Source organism: Platalea leucorodia (genome assembly GCF_965183815.1).
Source record: "Platalea leucorodia genome assembly, chromosome: 4".
NCBI lineage: Eukaryota > Metazoa > Chordata > Aves > Pelecaniformes > Threskiornithidae > Platalea > Platalea leucorodia.
In genome coordinates this window covers 19,846,065-19,866,168 of record NC_138826.1, presented here as the reverse complement: position 1 = coordinate 19,866,168, position 20,104 = coordinate 19,846,065, and the positions used below count along the sequence as shown (strand labels likewise).

Here is a 20,104-nt window from a genome sequence, read left to right as displayed (position 1 = left end):
CAGGACTGGCTCATCTAATAGGCAAACACTTTATGGATGCAGATAGGCCAAAACAGAGCTCCTTTACTGAAACATCTTGGCCCAATATTGCCAAGAATGAAATGCTGCCATAGATGTGGCAAGAACAAAGACGGTTTACCAGCTGTTTTTTTTTCCCTTTCAGAGAGATGCGTCTTTTCCCTATCACAGAGATCTGACAGGCTGTTGTCTACTGAGCCCCAAAGCTGCCCTGAGCTCCTAGTCCAGTCTCTGCAGCCCACAAGTAGCTTCTCTGCTACCAGCATCCCAGGTCTTTGTAACTCATCAGACAGCAAGGCCAGAAACGTGCCAAGCAGGCACTATTGGCTTTTGGTCGCCCATTGTAAACCGTGTGATCTCTTTGGCAGAAATGAGCCACAAGTCCCAGGCACAGCTGGCACAGGCTGCACCAAGGACAGACCCATAAGTAGGGACATACCAGGAGCTGGCAGCATCGACGCCTTGGCCTTGGTTAGGAGCATTTTTGCCTCGTTGAGAATTCAGAGCTCCAGATGCCCCACAGACTTCCCTTCATGAACATTTAGCCCAGTCTGAGGAAAGAGAAAGCCGGGGACGCTCAGCCCGCATAGGCCCATCCATCTGAAGCTGGACGGGAAGCGCTGACCTGCTGTCTTCAGCAGCTGCTCTAAGGCCCCAAACAAGCAAACAAACAAAACCCCCCAGTGGTAATTACCGCCTGTATTTTACATATCCCGTGCTATTTATCAACGGTAGAACAATGTTTGTGCTTAGGGAATATCTCTTGACATGGCAGCTTGGGCTTTATTTCACATTTCTTTTAGCTAACATGGGAAACAGAAGACCTTTCAATAACTAGAAAAGATTCCCTTTTTTTTTACGGACAGTATTCAGGCGGAGCTCAACTGGTTTCACTGGTGAGACTTCAGCCGAGCAAGGCTACTGCTCCACCTGCTGGGTGCAAGTCAGGGCTCCGAGGAGAGCGCTGTGCCTCGGCCTGCTCGGCTCCGGCTGCGGAGTGGCAAAGAGCCGGGTTTAATCTCCGTCAAAGCCAAGTCTGAACTTCTTCAGAGCCAGGTTTGATCGCCTCCAGAGCCCCGCCTGAGGTCCCAGACATTCACCACACAGGCTTTCCCCTGGGTCATCGCAGCCCTTTGGGGAGCACCGCCGACGGAAAAGCGCCCGCCATGACGGGAAACACTCCTCGCGTTTGCTGCTGCGGTTTTGTGAACGCGGCCGGCGGCCACCGCCAGGCCGACGCCCCTCCCGCCGGGCGCGGGGCCCCGCCCGCCCGGGACCGGCGGTGACTACAAGCCCCAGGCTGCCGCGGGCCAGCGGGGGCGGTGCCGCGTGCCGTGCCCGCCCCGCCGCCGCGCACAGCATGGCCGGCTTCGCCGACCTGAACCTCCCGCAGGGGCCGGACAAGAAGTCCCTGCAGGGCCTGCTGGAGGCTGCAGCGCACTGTGAGTGAGTGCCCCGGGCTCGGCGGGAGTGGGGCGGGCGGCGGGGCCGGCCCGGGGCTCGGGCTGCGGAGCGGAGCGGAGCGGAGCCGGTGGGCCCGAGCTGGGGAGGGCCGGGCCCGGCCAGGAGGGCGGCGGGACGCGGGCGGCAGCTCCGCCGGGCTGGTGCGAGCACGGCGTCCGTCTGCAGGCTGGGCTTTCCCTCCTCGTAGGCTGAGCCTCGCCGTCTGCTTCCCTGCGGGTCGCGTCCCCCCTCGCTCCCCTCCGCTCCCCCTGTTCGACTGGGGGTTTTCTGCACGGGCAGCGACCAGGACCGAGGTCCTCGCAGTGGCGGTAGCAAGGGCAGCTTGCGTTGCGCCCTGCAGGCTCTGTCCCTGCCTGGTTATCCCAGCCTAACAGTTGTTTTTTCCCAAGGCGGACACGTTTTTCCACCTGCAGTATCTTATGGCCTGACTCTCTTCTCTGCAGAGCTGTTGCGCAGCCAGGCGCTGCCTGTCCAGTGCTCGGGGTGGTGTGTCTCTGGCAGGTGTACCACCTTCCTCTCGTCCCTGCTGAACGACACCTTTTCGTCAGTTTTGTCAGCATCATTTTGAATGCTCGCCTTGCCTTCCCCTGTAGCTGTATCTCTCCCAGCTCTGTGTTGTCTGCAGTTTTAACAACTGTCCTGAATGTCCCTAACCATTTTCCCTAAAGAAAGTCATCAACAGGACCAAACTAAGGCAAAATCTTTGGGGACCCTAACCCCAAGGATTCATGTTCATAACGCTCTCCCATTGAGTAAGTGTTGTCAGGGCTGGGGCATATTAAAAGAAAAACAGATTTTTATTTTAAGGCACTTTTTGGGTGAATTAATCTTCAGAAAAAAATAATGTGAAAGGTAAATATGCATGCCATTATTAATTATGAGACATTTAAGTGATGAGTGTTTAACAGGTTTCTGTTTGGATTTGTTTCCATTAGTTTACTGGACAAAATAGTCTTCTTATGTGTTTACTTTTTCAGTGGGATATTCTGCAGTTGCTCTTAATCATGTCATCGATTTTAAAGAAAAGAAACAGGTAATTTTTGTTGGGGTTATTTGTTCTTAGTGTGTTTTCTCTTGTAAAGCTACATGCCTTATTACGTGTTTCCAAATAGCTTTATCTGCAGAATGCACGTCTAGACGCAAGTACCAATGTCTGCATTTTTGACCAAACTCCCATTTTATAATTCAATATAGTTGCCCTGGTGTTAACTTTTAATATGGTCCGTGTATTGTCCCTGGGAAATAGTTTTGTTGGCATGGCAAATTTCTTTTTAGGGTTGGAACACAACTTTTGTTTACATTGTAAACTTAAGGCGTGACATTTTGAATAACTTTGTTTTGTTCTCATTTAAGGAAATCGTCAAGCCAGTATCTCCTTCAGAGTTGTTTCCATCTTTGCCTATTGTACAAGTATGTCTAGTTACATTCTATCTATGTATTATTATTCTGAGTTATGTTTTTTACCCTGGTGTGTTTGTATATGTGATTTTGTGTTTTACATGTTAACCAAAAAAGAGAAGTTTGTCCATTGCTTGATTGTTAAAACTCCCAGCATTGGAAGAACGATACACTCATGTTAGTGTAGGCTCTATTCGTTGTTTTAGAAATTATTAAATAAATTGCTTTTGAATCTTCTTGCAGTTGAATAATTACAGTATAATTCTTGAAATTTGAGTTTTGGAAATAACTTCCTGGTTTTGATGGAGCAAGATTTGGTTATAATGAACCAAGTCTGTATTTCAAATCACTGACATGTTAATTCAGGAACTGCTTTTGCTCACAGTTGTGGCCTGCCTGGGGAACCGTAGCAGTATTCAAACATACTCAGTGTTTCTGCATTATTTTACTTATTTTTCCTTTATTTCTTTCTTTTTCCTTTCTATTGACCCTTCCTCAGGGAAACAGTCGTTCTTTGTAACGGGCAGGTATAATATCAAACAGATCAATATAAAATAGGGAAGTGTAACTACAGACTTTAGAAAATCAGTATAGGCAAGAATATGAGCAAGGCACCATTTTCTTTTTATAGTGGACAGGGTGAAAGTCGCCACAAATTTTTGCTTTGTAGCTTTTTAAGGCTTTTGTATTATTTCTTTTTTTTTTTGTAGGGGACATCTAAAAGAATTAAAGTCTTAACCCGGTTAACACTTATTGTTTCTGATCCTTCCCACTGTAATCTCTTGGTAAGTATATTTAGTGTATTAATTTTCCAGTTTTTATTTCCTTTTCTCAATCAATGAATGAAACTTTAGAAATTGTATGGGGAGAACTTTGTGGATTTTATAGAACACTCAGCAGTGATTTCTCGCATCGCATCTTTAGCAAATAACGTGATCATGAAGAGACGCAGACTTACAAGACTGGATATGGCTTCTGTTGATCATTTGTCAGTATGGGACAACAGTTCTATTCCTCATTTGTTTTCTTTGATTTCTTGACTTCTGTGCGTAAACTAGAAGACCATGAGCAAGCCCTGTGTCTGTTTATGTTTTAGTGCTGCGTGATTGAAGCAAAAGGTGCAAGTGCCTTACTAGGTGGGTTGGACAAGCCTCAAAATGAGAATGAATGACTTTACAGTGTGGCTCACAGCAGAGACCTACTATGTAATTGGATGATTATTGGCTTTGTTTTAGTACTTGAAAGTGAAAAAGGAATTTTATTCTCATTATTTTGGTCGTAATCATTGTGCTTAGCTTTGGCATCTGCCAGAATTCAAGGTAGCAATTGTTTTCTCCTTTTGTAGAGATCAACATCTGCAAATATAAGGTTATATGACATCATAGCAGTATTTCCGAAGACCGAGAAATTGTTCCATGTAAGTAGAATCATCTGATTGGTAATGCTCATTCCATAACTTTTAGTGCCTTGGGCTAGTTTGAGTACATGCTTTGTTTTGATTTATTTCCCATTTTATACAGGCCTGCGTGTCATGGGGCTAATTAAGCAACATAGGCTGCTTGGTCAGTTGATAGACTGAGAAGGTTGGGAGGGCTTGCAGGAAGCTGCAAGGCCTTGAGGTGACTGGTTAAAGTCTGGAACATCTACCTGATGAACCGACTTGTATGCTGCTGTTCTGTGTTTTCTTTTGTGTATCTTGTACTCTACTGAGTACTCCTCTCTAGTGAGGAGTGAAAACATCCTTCTTTTTTTCTAATATATATATAGAAAAAATATATATATATTAAATATATATTTATGTATACACATACTATCAGCATGTAGAAAACTTCTGTCTTGAACTTTAACTTCTCAACCTCTGACAGCTTCCCCAAAACACATTTGCTATCTTCTGTTACCACTAATTGTTCCTAGTCTCTGAAATGCCAGGAAAAGGAGGAGGATTTTAAAGCGGAATTAACATGGTTCTGAGAGTTACCTTCTTCCTTTTAGTCTCAGATTTTCTCTTGGAAGTTTGTCCAAATGAATAGCTGATCTCTTTTTCTTTAATTTTTCCTTTTAATTCTTTATTGTAAATCAAAAGAGGAGCAAGAGCTTATGAGACAGAGCTAGTTCTGGTTGTCATAGCATCTTATGGACAGCTAAAATAAAATTTCCAAAAGTAAACATGCCTGATTAAACATTGCCAGACTGAGATTTCTGGTTTGGTTTTGAGTGTTTTGGATGCTGAAGTTGAGTGAGAGAAGCTTCACTTCTATGACTGCATGATATGTTTGCTACTTTGCCCACCGAGGCCACCACTGAGGCTGTACAAAAGTAGAGCAACCTTGGGGGTAAATACTTGAAGGGCAGACGGTCATTTTCTCACTCAGATTTTATCCTGGCTGTTCAGAGCAAACTTGCAACTGAAAACTGCCTCCACAAAATTTGTGAGTCTTTGAAGGTGTTGCTCTATCAATGTTACTGAACAGATGCTGGCATTTGTAGCAGTGCTCCAAGTGTGCTAGTGAGAGAAAATAGTGGGTGTGAATCCTTTTCAAAACCTTAGTTAGGACTAATTTGTGACCTTAGCCCAGTGCTGTTTCTTGTGTTGGTTTATGTTAATAAAAATGCAAGTATTTTGAACAAAACCCCCAATACTCTGTCACTTCTATGATTTTAGAAACACAAGGTGTTGCAAGTGTGTTTGACCCATGAGCTGGCTCGGTCCATTTCTGGTGTTTGACTGAAAAAGACATTTACTATTTAGAAGTGATATCTAAACACAGTGATGTGCAGTAATTCTTCAGCCGTTGCTAACACCAAGCACGATATTGTCTTCCAGCTTTTATCCATAGCTGCTACATCTTGAATAGACCTTTACTGCCAGAAAAATTCCTAGTTTTAAAACACTGTCCGAGGCAGAATGATCTCAGCTTGGCTTGTTGGGTGATAGGTGTTCGTTATCTCCGCCTCTCTCATTGTTTTTAATTAAATTGTTCTCAAATACTTGGTAACAGCTGATGTGAGTGGTCTGATCAAGTGGAGCATCTGGAAGCAAGTCGTCTTTTTGTCAGAATGTTTTTTTCTTACAAAACCCAAAATTGTGACATCTGACCTGTTGCAAGCTCATAAATAATAACATTAACTCTGAACTGGAAGAGTAGGTGGAAGCACCCCGTCTCTGTTAGCCTTGGCAGGCAGCAAGCAGGCGTGCAGTTTAAAGCAGCATGAAGAAGGCACAGGGACTCCAAAAACAAATGTGAATCTCTTTGGAAGAGTGCCATAATTTACTTTCAAAGAGAGCTTGTCAGTATAAAACTGAGTCTGTTTTGTTGGTTTTTTTTTTTAAATAAGTTAAAGCTACTTTCTAGTACTCCTGAGTACCTGTTTTGACACATTAAAATTATATTCTTCTGTTTTGTTTTTCTAAAGTATTTCCCCTCCTTTTTGAAAACTTGTCCAAGTAAAGTACAAAGCAAGAGGCTGTAGAAGGAAGGTGAACTTTAAAGAATCTTTCAGCAGAAGAATTCAAGCATTAATTATAACAGTTACAGCCTAATGAAACTCATTTCTGACTGCTTTTATTTCCCTTGCAAGATTTTAGGACTCTTGGGGGTGTGAGAGGTAAATAGTTGTAAAATGCTTTTGAGGGCCACTCTCCGCCTCTTTCTTTTGATCTCTGGCAACAACTTAAAATCTTGCTTCTCAAGTGAGCTCAATCAATTTATCATGTGTATAAACAAGCACCTGAAGCCAGGTAATCATAAGGGGCATGCTGTGTTGTTCTGGGAGGAAAGGGCTTCCTCTCATTTAAGGGTGGTTATTTTTTATTTTCAGCCGTATCATGAGTTCTGCTGTGGCTGGACATCCAGCCGCAGCAGTATTTAAGCTGCTGTAAACAGCCACTCACTCCTGCAAGTCCCTGTCTGCTCTGCTGGTGAAGCTGCTTGCTTAGCTGCATGGCAGTTTGGTTTGAGGAACACGCTTTTGGCTGAAAAGTAACCAGAGTTTTCACCAAGTTATTTTGCAGGCAGATCCGCTTTCTCACTCTGATTCAGCATTCACCCACGTGGATAGTTACGCCGGCACAGAGAGGATGGCTGTGCTCTGGGCAGGCCAGTGCGGTTAGCGACTGTTTAAGCTGACACTCTTGCAAGTGATGGACAGTGTGTTAGGAAGGAAGCAGGATTGTCGATGAGACCATCTTCACTGCTTCCATGCTGGTGGCACTTTGAGCTGGGGAGGCAACCCAAGCATGTTTCTTGCAAACTGCATAAGGTGAAAGACTTCATCCTTACAAATCTACCCTGAATGTGAACAAGTCTGTTTGCCTTTTGTTTAAAGATGTTAGGTTTTCTAATTCCCTGTGGAGAGCTGTGTCAATTTTGTAGAGGTATCAACAGGAGTCTGGCGCAAGTGACATTGCGCATGGAGTTTCAGCATATACCTCTGGCTCTTATGACTCATGGATATTTCACTGTTAAGGATAAAGCCTTCTAGGGTGGGTCTTGCACCACAAATTGTATTTTAAAATTGGCTGTTGGTAACTCAACATTACTTTGAGAGCGTCATCTTTCTCACCAACAATTTGGCACTTGGACTATTTTCCATAGGAAATCCACAGGATTTTTCGTGGTTTTGTAAAAGAAATACATGACCATTGGCGATGTGCTGTAATTTTAGCATGGCCCAAAACCAGTCTGTGCCCTCTTGTCATCAGCTAGGGAAGCTTTTCTGTGACTGAGTGTGGCAGTGGTATGTATTGAAAGATCTGCTCAAATTCTCCAAATAATTTATATCCTCAGGGGTATGAGGAAGCTGTGTTTGCCAAGATAATTGTAGAACATGCTCCTTTAAGTCTCCCAAGAGGATTGTTTTGGGCTGCAACAGGAACGCCCACTCCATGCCAGTAATAAGGTCTGTGCCTGTTGCTTTTAAAAAATTTTGCTTTTTAAGCATTCTGGTTTAATCATATTAGTTAGTTCTGCCTGCTGTTTGTAAGCAATTAGCAGATCACCAGTATCTGAAAAAACTGGCTTTTATAAGTCTGAGGATGTAGTGCAAAGCCAAATTTCAATGTCTATTCCTAAAATGTTTGCCAAAGCTTTCTTCAGGCCATCCAAGCAGTGGCAAATTTATTTATTTCTGGCTGTCTGGAGTTTCCCAGCAGATGGGGCTCTTGCCCGCAGTGCGGCCAGGCAAGCATCTGGCTCTGCAACTGCTGCATATCACTTTCTGTATGAAGTTTTTGCACTTTAGATCCTTTCAGCAGGCAGGGTAACCTTAACTTGCCTGCGTGTGTGACTTGTCCAGGAGCCAAAACTGGGCTGAACATTGGAGTGTTTGGAGTAATCTCCTCTCCAACTTTTCGTGCAGTCCAGGAATTCTCCCTTATGGGGAAGGATGGCTCTTAAATTTGTTTTTCCTTGGTGGTGTTTTCTGAAATGTTCTTGTCACTGGAATGCTGTAGATATCCTGGTATTTGGGTCATTCCCTTTCCCACTGTGCTTAATCTGCAAAACAGAGAAGAGTTTTCCAGTGTTTCTGGAGCTGATTAGGAAGGCTTGTTTTCTCATCACACGGGGCAACTTGTGTGTTTCTGATGTGTATTCTTACTTTCCTTCATTTTCAGCTTGCTCTCTTCCAGAATTTCCTATGGCCTCACTAGCATCTTTTCTAGGACATGATTCAGAGCTATTTGCTGTGTGCATGTTCCTATAAATCGCCTCTAAGTGGTAGTTTGTACTCCACATAAGAAAAAGATTAAAACTGGCTGTAGTAGAGCTAAACATACATGTGCAAGTCTAATTTGATGCAGTAGTTTCCAACCGTGTCCTGCTAACAGAGTTGGTACAGGTAGGGCATGAAGATAAAGTTTAATCTGGATGGCCTGGTAGAGACATTTTAACATCAAAAACCTTGTGGTATTCTGGATCTTTGAATTGCCTGCATGTGCGCTGTGGCTCTCTTGTCTAGGAAGGAGTGCTACCAACAGCTAAGAACATTCCTAAAGCTGGGCCTCTGCTCTCATCTCTATCCAAATTTCCTGTCAACAAACTGGTAGAAGACTAGTTTGCAGAGCGACAGGCTGCCCTGCGTTAGAGCAGAATGCGGCTACCCCACGGAGTGCGGCTACCCTGCGGCCCAGCCCTGGGAGTCCCCGCAACCCCCGCCGGAGGGATGAATGGCTGGCGCCTGGCCCAGGTGTATTTGGAGCAGTTGCTGGCAGGTTTCTGAAAGCAGAGTTCCCCTATGCATAGAAAATTCCTTGTCAATATCTTCAGCCCATTTTATCTTCTTTGTTACAATGCTGCTTCCAGACATTAATCTGGCCCTGTGTAATCATCTTTACGGGCTAGGCATATATAATTCCTACATGTCTTGTGTGCATGAGATTATATGTAAATCAAAGGCTCCCTTTTATGTGCACTTGATTTTCTCTGTATGTCGGTGTGGAGATTCTCCACCCTTTGTTCGTTCCTTCCGTCTTTTAATACAGGCTGTAAATCGTGGTGTGAGTTCAAAGCTAAGCTTTTAAACTATAACCTTCGGTGCCATCTTCAGACTGCTCCAGAGAGGTGGCTTTCAGGAAGGGCTGCACATTCCCCACCCAGCCAGGAAAGCGAGGCCCTGCGGATCGGCCTCCAGTACTGGGCATGAGGCACCACCAGTCACAGTCTAAAATTCTGCTTTTCTTTCAGTCTTTTCTCAGTTGCTTCTGTTAAAAATAATTAATCCTGAAAACAAAGAATTGCTACACTGGAGTTAGAGTGATGGGTTAAGGGGCAGTTCCTGGGCTGTTCCCTTTGTAAACAGGGGTTGTCCTTCATTAGCTGTGGGTTCTTTTGCTAAAAGCCAGCATTGCTTCTGCATGTCCTATGTCAGATAAAAACAAAGCAGTAAGTCTTGCCTTTGGGTTGGTCATTATTTTATTGGAAAAGTAGTTCTGTAAGTGAGAGAAGGCTTGGGTTTTAAGCCCAAAATGCTCAAGCTGTGCACCTATAGCCCTGCTGTTTTATTGGCATACCTGCAAGGCATAGTACCTCTTCATTTTAAAACTGAGCTCACCCTGGAGAGACATTTGTTGCATTAAGAAATGAAGGAGAATATCAGTGCATCTAAAGTTGGCTATGCATTTTTTGGCATATCTAATAATCTGTTCCTATTTCTTTGCTGTAGATCGCTTGTACAACTCTAGATGTGGATCTGGTATGCATAAATGTAACAGAAAAGCTGCCATTCTACTTCCGAAGGCCCCCTGTGAATATGGTAAATTTACATCTAAATTGTTTTCTTGCTGTTAAATTCTGTATTTAATGTCAGACTGAGTTGAATTCCCTACCATTTCCCTCCCACCATTCCCGTCCAAGTGGTTCTTTTATTTTCTTGCATAATGTCTAGTGTTGTTTCAGATGTCCTTCACTTCAAGGCCTCCACTGCAGCATTTAATACACAGTAATGTATGTTCTTTCTTTTTCTCCTTCCTGTCCCCCACTTAAGAAGGCTGAAGTGGTGTTCCCAAGGAATGGAAACACAGCCTTAAGCCCACTACTATGCTAAGCAGTGAGATGTGGTGTGATTGCTGACTAAGCTGCTTCCCAAACCAGGAGTGGTACAGCTGTGTCAGAATAGATAAACAGCCCTGTGATTTAAAAGACAAAAGAATATGAATGACAGTGTTAATTTGGGAGAAGGATGTCGTGCCAGTTATTTGGAGGACAACTGTCTTGAATCCATACTTAGACAAAGGAATGTCTTGGCAAATGAACCAAATGTGGAATTGCTAAATATCTGCTGTGGGACACAAGATGACTATCAGCATGGATCAAATATTTTGTTAATACAATTCTGCCTACTGTTGGTGGTTTGCCAGAAAGCTTAATCTGAACATGTTCTTAAGTGAACTAGTTTTTTCCTCCGAGTATATGTCAAGGTTCATTCCACATGGGCATTCTTGGCTGATGTAGTCCTCAGTGCTTAAAAATTTACATTTGGAATTGGCTAGAAATCCCAATTCCTCTTCTACAGAAAGTTTGATGTAGAATAAAAATTAAAAAATAACTAGAATTAATCCTGAAACAGAATGAAAGTAATACTTTGGAATTTACTATAGAGTGGGAACTTCAACATTCCACTTGGAATAACAATTTTGTATGAAATGTTGTTTGAACGTACCCTAGCTGCCTAAAACTCCAGCAGCTGACCCAAGTGAGGAGCTGGGTGGCTCTTGAAGTCCTGTGTTTGGAGATATTTGCCTTACAAGCTACTTCTCAGCTTCCACACTCCCACCTTCAAGGCAGTCTGTCAGACTGGTTTTGTGCATCCTTGGGCAGTCAGTTTTGGTTGTTGTGATGCCAGACAGACAGATTGGCAGGCAGCTGAAGCGGTGGGGATGAAGTTAAAAATCTGCTTGGCTGGAAATTGATGTATTGCTGTCACCTGTTTTGGTTTTGATAAATTCAGGCTTCTCTTCTTGTTTGCAGATGTCGGACCAGCTCTGTAAAACATTTGATGTGTACATAGCTTCTGTTATGCTTGCATTCAGAGGTCATGCATGGATGGGAGCTGGATTAATTCCATCTGTATTCAGTTACTGGACCCTCTTCCAGTATTAACATTGCAGCATTTTTTAAATAATATGAGTATAAAACATAGAGTAATGTTTCAGGCAAATGCAGTATAGTCCAGGGAAGTAGGAACTCTTAGCTTTGAATTGTGTCTTTATCGTACACTCACTGTGTCCTATAGCAAGTTGCTTAACTTTTTTCTGTGTGTTTGCAAAAACAAGAATACCAGGCTTTTGGGGAGGTACTTGGAGAGATAGCAAGGGATTTTAAAGCAGCTGAAAATATATTATTACTATTTCGAACCTCTCCTGTGACTCACTGTTATTTAACGTTGTCACAAATACCAGAGTGTGCTGTGAGACAGGAGAGAAGGGACCTCATTGCTGCTTTTATGCAAGGACAAATTCCTCACCTGCAAGATATGGGTACTGTGGGAAGCGGTGGTCTTCCTTACAGCAAGCTGTGGGGCTAGAGGAGGAGAGTCCTCAACATTTTAAGACTTATTTCTGGCCAGCAGCGGTTACCTGTCTCCTCAACTCTGTGACAGAGGAAAGCCAGTTGCAACTGATAAGTGGCTGGTATTTCTTTGTTTGTTAAACCTCATTTATCTGTCATCCCAAGATTCAAGTACACGTACCTGGTGTACAATGAAATGTTCCCCCCCCCAGTGCTATGCTGTGCTCTTGCTGGAACAATTGCACCTTAATTTTTTCATATATAACACAGTTAAACTGAGAATAAGCTGCATCAATAATAGACGGCAGTTGTTAGATTGTTATGCTTCTCTCCTTTTGATTTTTGATCACTCTCTTTCATGTGAAGGCAATAGATCGAGGCATTTACTTTGAACTTCTTTACACGCCCGCCATCAAAGACTCCACAATGAGAAGATACACAATTTCAAATGCGATCAGCCTGATGCAGATCTGCAAAGGAAAGGTGAGCTCTCAAAGTGAAAGTAAGCTAATTAGTTCAGTTCAAATTCTTCTGGAGTTGTACAGACTGAGCCATTTTAAATGAGTTTGATGCTGGGGTTTCTGAAGCTGTGACTTCTTTGCCTACTAATACAAGGACACAGTTATTCTAGCTCCAGATACTTCCAGCCACACACCACTGCATGCTTTTTTCTTAAGCTGTCAAACTGTTAGATTCTTTTTTCAGAATAACCTATCTGTTATTATTGTATGCAATACCCAAAACAAAAGAAGAAGGAAAAAAAAAAAAAAGTGCCAGAGATCTGAGGTTTACACTAGAACTGAATTCCATGTTTCTCTTTAAAATCCCTCATTTCATATTTCTGATTGACCAAAAGCTCTTTTTTGATAGTATACCTTGAATATGGAGCATAGAAAATAATAAGAAAAAAGTAGAAATCTTGATTTTTTTAAATGGTTAGTAAACTCCCAGTGTACAAAACAGACCCAACAGCTAGCTGGCTATCAGCCAGGCCTTTGCTGCAGTCATATCAACTGCATTCTTCCCTGCTATTGAAACCCAAGGAAGAAGTAACGCTTGCAGCTGAGACGCCTGTAATCCATTGCTTTCATACCTTACCTCCTCCCAGGCTAAGCTGCCTGTCATGCTGGGTCCTCTCAGGCCATGTTTTTTTTTTTAACAGGGAAGCATATCATAATACATATCCAAGTTAAAAGAAATTGTAGCTCCCACCACCTTTATTGGAAATGGCCTTTGCCACACTTAGCTAGTCCCGAGAAGCCAAAATTGGCATTACCCTGCAGATCTAGTCTGAAGTGGGATATACAGCTTGGAAGGCCAATTAAAAGCATCTCCATTGTTACCTCAGTTCCCCTCAGGCATGGCAGCCTATTTTATAGGACAGCAGAGTGGGTCAAACAGATGAATTCCCTTAGTGCTACAGAAGAAAGTGAGTATTTGCACAGCCTTTCCCGAGAAGCCCAGCTCTGGAAGTTAATCGCACAAAATACTGACTTGGAGATGAGGTACTTGCACATAAAACCCCTTTCCTTTGGGATTCCTTTTTGCCAGTGCTCCTCTTTCCTCTCGGCAGTTAAAGATGTGCTTCTCATGTGGTTGTTGATTTAGAGAGCATCAGTTGAGTTGGTGTCACAAACAGAGCAAGTGAGACGTTCGGGCACTCGGTCTGTGCACAGTGCCCTTTCTTTCTGCATCTGTCAGTCTAGCGCATCGTCTGTGCCTGGAAGGTAAATAAGCTGGAGCTGGGCATGACAAGTCGTTGTTAGGCACTGGAATAGCTAGGAGAGGACTGCTAGCTTGTCTTTATTTTTTGCCTCCAGGCTGAGTACCTGGTGAGCCGGCAGAGATGGTTATTAGCCCTCACTGGCAGTTTGTCTCCATCAGTTATGTAAAGCCTTTTTTTAATGAGACATGGGATGGCTGGTCCATAGGCTGCTTGCATTGGCACCTGGCATGTAGCTCTTGCCTTCTGTTACCTATAGTTGCTGAACTTTGTGGCAGCTTTTGGATCTTTTTGTTCCTCCTCTGTTGTAGTAGGGCAGAGAAACTTCCAGAAATTTACTGGTGTCCTCAGAGCTGGCGTTGAGCAGAGTCTATAAAACATGTCAAAATGTGCAGGGAATGAGGGAGGGACTTGCCTGCCTTGCCAGACAGAAGGTGTGCATAGCCACAGTCCCTCACCTCCCATGTTTTGGTAACTGAGTGTGGGTACTGTGCCTGGAGCAGTGTACTGAACAGCTGCTGTCTCCTTTACCTGGCGAGATAATGTTTTGCCTTTGAGTTCCTCCCTTTAGCCCTTCCCGTGGATTTGCCTTTGCCTGCCTCTCCTTCACTCGCTAGCAGTGCTTTTCTTGTCTGCTCTTGTCTCCTCCCATCTTACCCGTCCCCTGACTGGAAGCCAGTTGCCTTTGAACCAGGCGGAGCGCATCTCTGATGCACAGCAGTGAACCACGATCCCACGCTGGTTCAAGATGGCTCACGCAGCTGCTCTGGGAGCTTCTCTGAGCCTGGGAGACAGGCGTCGGTTGCTACAGCTGAGAGCAGGAGACTTGAATTTTCCCAGCAAACTCTTGCAGTCAGCACCACTGAAGCTCAAAAGCACCCTTGGGATCCATAGTGCAGTCATTTGAAAGGTGAACTATGCAGAAAGAAATGTCCTAGGCTCCATCATGTGTGCTGTTAAGTCACTTTGATGTATGTATTGCTTCCACTTCTTGCTTTCCTTATGCTAAGGCAGAGTTGTCTGTCCCATCCTTTCCTCCTCAGCACACGAGGAAACCTTGGGCACAGTGTGAACATGCAGTCATTTCCATGCAAATAGCTCTTTTATGGGTTGAGTTCCAGCTGCGCACAGAGCATTTTCTTCCAGTGTCTGCCCTGCTCTTTGTGCTGAGGAGGTGGCAGGACAAGCAAAGCAGTGCAGGGAAGGGTTCAAAAGCCCCACCTTGTAACTGGAGGTGGTGTGATGTGTTGGTGGTACTGACATCAGAGAGGGAAAGTCTTTCGCTGCCTCAGTACAATTCTCATTCCCACCCACTCAAGCAGGAATTCCCAAAGCCTTTTATTCAGTATGAAGGGTGCAAGGAATTTTTTGCTGCTGCTGCAGTTTCCACCTGTGCAAAACAGTCTCCCCCTGGGTGAGCATCCTTGGAGGTTTAACATCAGAAGAGCGCTGGCAGCTGAGCTGTGGTATCTGCCAGCCCCCGAGCAGTCACGTACCTGTTCTGTAGGAACCCTTTGGGAGAGAAGGGAGAAGGATGTCTCTGCCTGGTGATTTTCATGGGGCTGCCAGTGCTGAGGGAAGTGAGTGTATGGCATGAATTGGCAGCCACTGCCTAGCTGCAAACAGGTTTCCTCAACCAGTGTGAATTTGATTAAGGCCAATGTGAATGCTGAGGTTAGGATCGAGTTGTACTGCAACACAGAGTAGGCTGAGAATTTGGGAGCACCAGACTGTGTAAAGGCACTACCTGTAAGCTGCTTCTGGGGGGTCCTGGACTCCTCCTCTAAGTCCATTTCTGCTACAGCTCAGGCCAAGTTGTCATTTTTGTGGGGCCTCTTTCAGCTAGTGGAATTAAAGGGTGCACTTAACACAGTGTGTGCAACTCTGCATTTCTTCTTTACCCTGAAAGTCCCTTTAAAGTCCACTGTGAGAGATACAGGCTGATACATGCTTGCTTAATGCCATTGCTGACACTTATACTGCTTGTCCTATCCCTCTCAAAGGTGCGGTGCTTATTCAACTCACATCTGTCTGTGAGAGGTTTGTAAGTGCAAGGGAGGGCTTTTCCCTGTGCTCATCTCTCTGTAGGGGACAAGGAGATAACCTGGGTTTATTCATGTCCCCAAATTAACATCCACACCCTGTTAGAGTTCACCTCATCTGAGGGCATCAGATACTCTGATGGTTAGTTGGGCTCTGAGCCTGATCTTAGCTAATGCTCATAAAGTCTTTGCTGTTTGCTGATTTTTTTTTTTTTCCATTTCTTGATGCATCTGACAGACGAGCGTTTGTTCTCTTTTGTTTTCCAGAACATTGTTATATCTAGTGCAGCTGAAAGGGTAAGTCCCAGATTTTTGTTGAAGTCAGAACACTTTGAGGATTTATCTGTGGCTGAAAATACAGCTTTAATTATATATTAAGCATATAAAAATTGTAATTTTAAATATGATTGCCATCTTGTGGGGTTTTTTTAATTAATCTGTTTTACCAAAGAATTGTATTGTGGTGTTTGGGTTTTTTTTTTTTTTTGGTTGGTTGGGTGTGGGGTTTTTTTGCTGCTGTGGTATTTTCCATGACAGTTTTCTCCCAGTTGGGGACTCTGTTTTCCAAAGTAATAGTATTTGCTTGATTTCCTAGTGCATCTTCAGCAGCTTGCTATTATGTAGCATTTAATCTTGCCTTCCTGATAGCCCTGTCCTGCCTGCTCACACTCTGTCAGCGTCCGAGGGAGTGTGTGCACATATCCAACCTTCTTTGTTTTGTTTTAGCCTCTAGAACTACGAGGTCCTTACGATGTGGCTAATCTGTATCCTTTTTCTAAGTCAAAGGCGGCAGTTACTAGTAACATGTGAAAGTTCAAAGTAGTTTTTGCACAGTGATGCTTGTTGGTGACCAATTCGATGAATCAGAGCTCTGAGTGGGTGTGGAAGGAGCAACAGCTCTTGGTCATGGGGTGGCATGACCAGTCACTGTAAACAGTAATGGCTGTGTTCAGCTACAGGTATGTTTTGTTGTGATATGCAATGATACTGTGTGGTTGTAAGTGTAGAAATGAATAAAAACCATAAAAATCTATGGACACTGTGAACTAAACCAGAAATTATTACTTATGATCTCCAAGGTGCCACATCTTTGGTAGAAGAAGCTATACAATCATATTTATATTAAGAAAGATAAAGTTCCTGTCTGAGTGCTGGTTACTTCTGCTCTGAATTTTCCAGTCCTTAGTTACATATATGCTGTTAAATAAGTGGTTGTGTTCTAGAAACCAAGAAGAGTATCTTTTTCTCCCCTTCTTTTAGGAATTCAGGTACATTTTTACTACTCCCTCCTCCCTGCCCCCAAGCATGTATCTGGACTGTCCCTGGAAGGGAGGAGCGTGCTCTGAGTCGTGAGAACTGTGTGGGAGGGTGTGTGGCCTGGAAGGATTTTATGTGCAACATTTCCTTCCCTCTTGAAAGGAGCAGTCAGGCTCAACCCAAATTAACATACCTAATCTGGTGTCATCCCTGCTCAAGGTGGCTGGGAACTTTTCAGTGTAATGCTTTTGTATCAGACAATGCCCTTTCCCCAAAACTGAAATTTTCAATGGGGTCATTTTTTTACTTGATTATGCATATAAAAATATTCCTGTGTTGACAGACTTTTATTTACAAAAGTACAGCTTGTCTGGAAAAAAGCGACGTTGCCAGGAGCTTTCCAGGAGGGCTGCTGGGGAACTGCAGCCAGGAGAATTTGGTCCCTCATTTCCCTGCCTCTGGGTAACCTTATGCAAAATGTCACTTTGAGTTACAGCTTTGCTAATTCCCAGTTATTTGTAGAGTAAGCAAACCTATCACGCAGACAGACTTCCCTATTCTGGTTGTTCCTTTCTGTGCGTTTTGATCCTGAACAAAGGTGACAGAGGTTTGCTCTTTGGCCTCTCAGAAAGCGAAGCCAAGGCAGCTGTGTCTACCAACTGCAGAGCCACCATGCTTCATGGAGGTAAGTGAAAAGCGCATGCAAACTCATCTAAGTAACACTTGCATTTGTTAAACTAAGTTCCTGTTAATGCATATTTTCCAAAAAATCCGAGACCTTATAGAGTGAGTCAGCTTGGGGTTTTAGCTCCCTTGTCCAATGCATGAAGAGGAGCTTGTGCGGCAAGGGTGTTTTATTTTCCCTTGTTGCCATGTTAGCAAATCAGTGGCTGAATTGATGGTGCTGTCTGTACTGGAGTACTCGCTTAACCACATTAACGAGTCATAAACTGTTTAGCCAAAACACAGATCTGCCTGTTGTGCTTCGTAGTGAAACTATACCTTGTTTCAGAAAGGGTTGGATGCTGATTTCAGTGACACCAGCAGAAACTACATCACTGACTTCAAGAAAATCGGGATGCATGTGTTTTGCGTTTCCCCTCTTGCAGCCTGAGTGCAGGAGCAACCTTCGCCGTGTCCCTTTCTGATTCTTCATTAGGTGGTCTATTTCTGACTCACTCTTCAGTGTGGACCATTTCAGACTTGATGCAAGATCAAATACCCTGAGTGCTTGCTGCTTAGAAAAAAATGTTTCATATAGTGTATGATGGCTTGAGGTGTTTTGGTGAAACAAAACTTGCTTCCTTATGCTCTCAGCAGAGACAGCTCACAGTAGCTCTCTTCTGTTTGCCCATTTTTAATATTAAGAAAGCGGAAATTTAGCTTGTGGTCCCCTGCACTGGAAAACAAAAGGTTTCCAGTTGTATTTTGTGTCCTGGTATCAGTGCAGCAAAGAGATGCCACAGTTGGTGTTCCAGCAATCAATTTAGACCCTTGCTTTCCACTGTAGTACCAGTTTCTCCATCTCTACCCTCCCTTTCACATGCTTATTTATTGGTTCTTAGTGTTTCTTGAATTTGTTGTTTATTCTGATGGCAGTTTAACTTTGTGACTGAGTAGTCACATCTAGCTCTTAATTTCTGCCTCTGTCAAAGTTTGTTGGGTAGGTATGATTTCTAGTCACCTTCCCAACAACTTGAGTTGTTCTAAGTTTCAAACGCACAGTAGGATTTGGTTTGCATCTCTTGTTTCAGTAGAGGTGGGGCTTGAGCCTGCTGTAATTCACAGCAGGTAGCTTTCATCTCTTAGAGAGGGCATTTCTGTGAACAGGGTCCTCCTCCAGCCTACTACTCAACTACATGAAATCAGTGTGTTAGAAGAATTTTTGTCAAGTTTATGTGGAATTTCTCAAGACCATCATCTATCTTATCTGTGAAATTAAATAGCAGGTGCCATTTCCCAGAATTCTGGCCCAGAATAAGTTGATATATTTTGGCAAGGTTCTTGCAGAACCTCTTTGCTAACAGAGTATTTGTAGGGAATCTCTTCTACCTCAAATTTTGCAGAGAAGCCTCCCACCAGTAGTTTTGAAATTGGATTGGGCTCACTGGGTTGTTTGGCAAACATATGAGGAGTTTGATAACATCACACAGTAGTGTTTTATGGTAATGCTGAGGGTTCTGTAAATAAAATATTCTTGAATACCATAAAGCCACTTACTTGGTATGTATAGGGGAGCCTCTGCCAATATAGCTGAGCCAGCATAGTCTGTTTAAGAATCCTGGGGTATGTGAATACATTTCTTATTTTTTTTTTTTTTTAAGAGCACTATGTTTTGCTCAGAAATGCTTTTGACAGTGCTTCAAGAATGTGTCCTTCTGTGGCTATTGAACTGATTAAGCCTGGTTTCCTATGGTTTTGTGTGTCTGCAGCCCCTCAACCCCTGCAGAACTCAGATTTCCCTTATGTTTGCTGTAATTTTACACCCACCATTGGACTTCCCCCTTTAGTTTCCCCACTCCATAAGGCAGTGTATCCCCAGATCCTGCGCATGCAGGTTGCTTACCTGCTGTGTGTGCTGACTGGCTGGCTGTTAAACATGTTGAACTGTGCTTTGAGGCATGGGCACCTTCAATGAGTATGCATTAAATGTATTAGTGTTATTTTGTTTGAGGTACTACAGCTTCTGCTTGTATGTTCCAGAAACTCGGAAGAGTGCCTGTGGGGTAGTGTACACGGTGAAGAAGCCTCGCAAGGTTGAGGAGGAAGAAACAACACTGCCAGCCTGCAAAAAAGCTAAGACTCAAGCTTGAGGACTGAACCAATTGTCAACAGGAGCCTCCCATCCCATCTTTACCAAATGTTGAGTCTTCTCCCACCCTCCAGCCAGCCCAGTTCCTCCCTTACTACTTTATTTAGCCTGGAGAAGAATTATTCTTCTGGTGTTCAAGTGAGGAAAGCTGTGGGAATGAGTCTGCTGAATGGTAGTTCACCGCATCTTGAAAGGTCATGGTGGGCTTCTGGCCAAGGTCAGGAGACCGTCTCTCCACCCTGTCTTAGGTCTTCTGGAGTTAGTGCAAACTCAGCACAACGTTTCTAACATACAGAAATTTTCAGTTGTACAAGTGCATCCCTTGTCATTAAAAATGTTTCTAAGAACGCCAAGTCTAGCTCTTATGGTTTCTCACGTTTTAAAC

The 20,104-nt window shown here is 43.6% G+C and overlaps 1 protein-coding gene across 3 annotated transcripts; it reads left to right on the top strand.

The window, feature by feature from the left end:
- The first annotated feature begins 1,350 nt into the window (after window positions 1-1,350).
- On the top strand, window positions 1,351-20,072 carry RPP30 (ribonuclease P/MRP subunit p30). Of its 3 annotated transcripts, none has more exons than XM_082309249.1 (11): window positions 1,351-1,460; window positions 2,460-2,515; window positions 2,836-2,892; window positions 3,591-3,665; window positions 4,226-4,297; window positions 10,042-10,131; window positions 12,252-12,368; window positions 15,918-15,947; window positions 16,377-16,414; window positions 17,513-17,592; window positions 19,611-20,072. In XM_082309249.1, exons 1-11 carry the CDS (start codon window positions 1,379-1,381, stop codon window positions 19,718-19,720), a joined length of 807 nt encoding a protein of 268 aa, XP_082165375.1. In that variant the 5' UTR covers window positions 1,351-1,378; the 3' UTR covers window positions 19,721-20,072. The 3 variants fall into 3 exon arrangements, with proteins under 3 accessions (XP_082165375.1, XP_082165376.1, XP_082165377.1); XM_082309251.1 differs by having other exon boundaries at window positions 1,361-1,464; XM_082309250.1 differs by lacking the exon at window positions 4,226-4,297.
- The last annotated feature ends 32 nt before the right edge of the window (window positions 20,073-20,104 follow it).

Excerpts from the sequence above, each read along its gene's own strand:
- RPP30 (XM_082309249.1), top strand. The coding sequence starts at position 1,379 with ATGGCCGGCTTCGCCGACCTGAACCTCCCGCAGGGGCCGGACAAGAAG. Across the intron at positions 2,893-3,590 it reads CATCTTTGCCTATTGTACAA|GGGACATCTAAAAGAATTAA; the intron begins GTATGTCTAGTT and ends TTTTTTTTGTAG. Across the intron at positions 16,415-17,512 it reads CCTTACGATGTGGCTAATCT|AGGTTTGCTCTTTGGCCTCT; the intron begins GTATCCTTTTTC and ends CAAAGGTGACAG.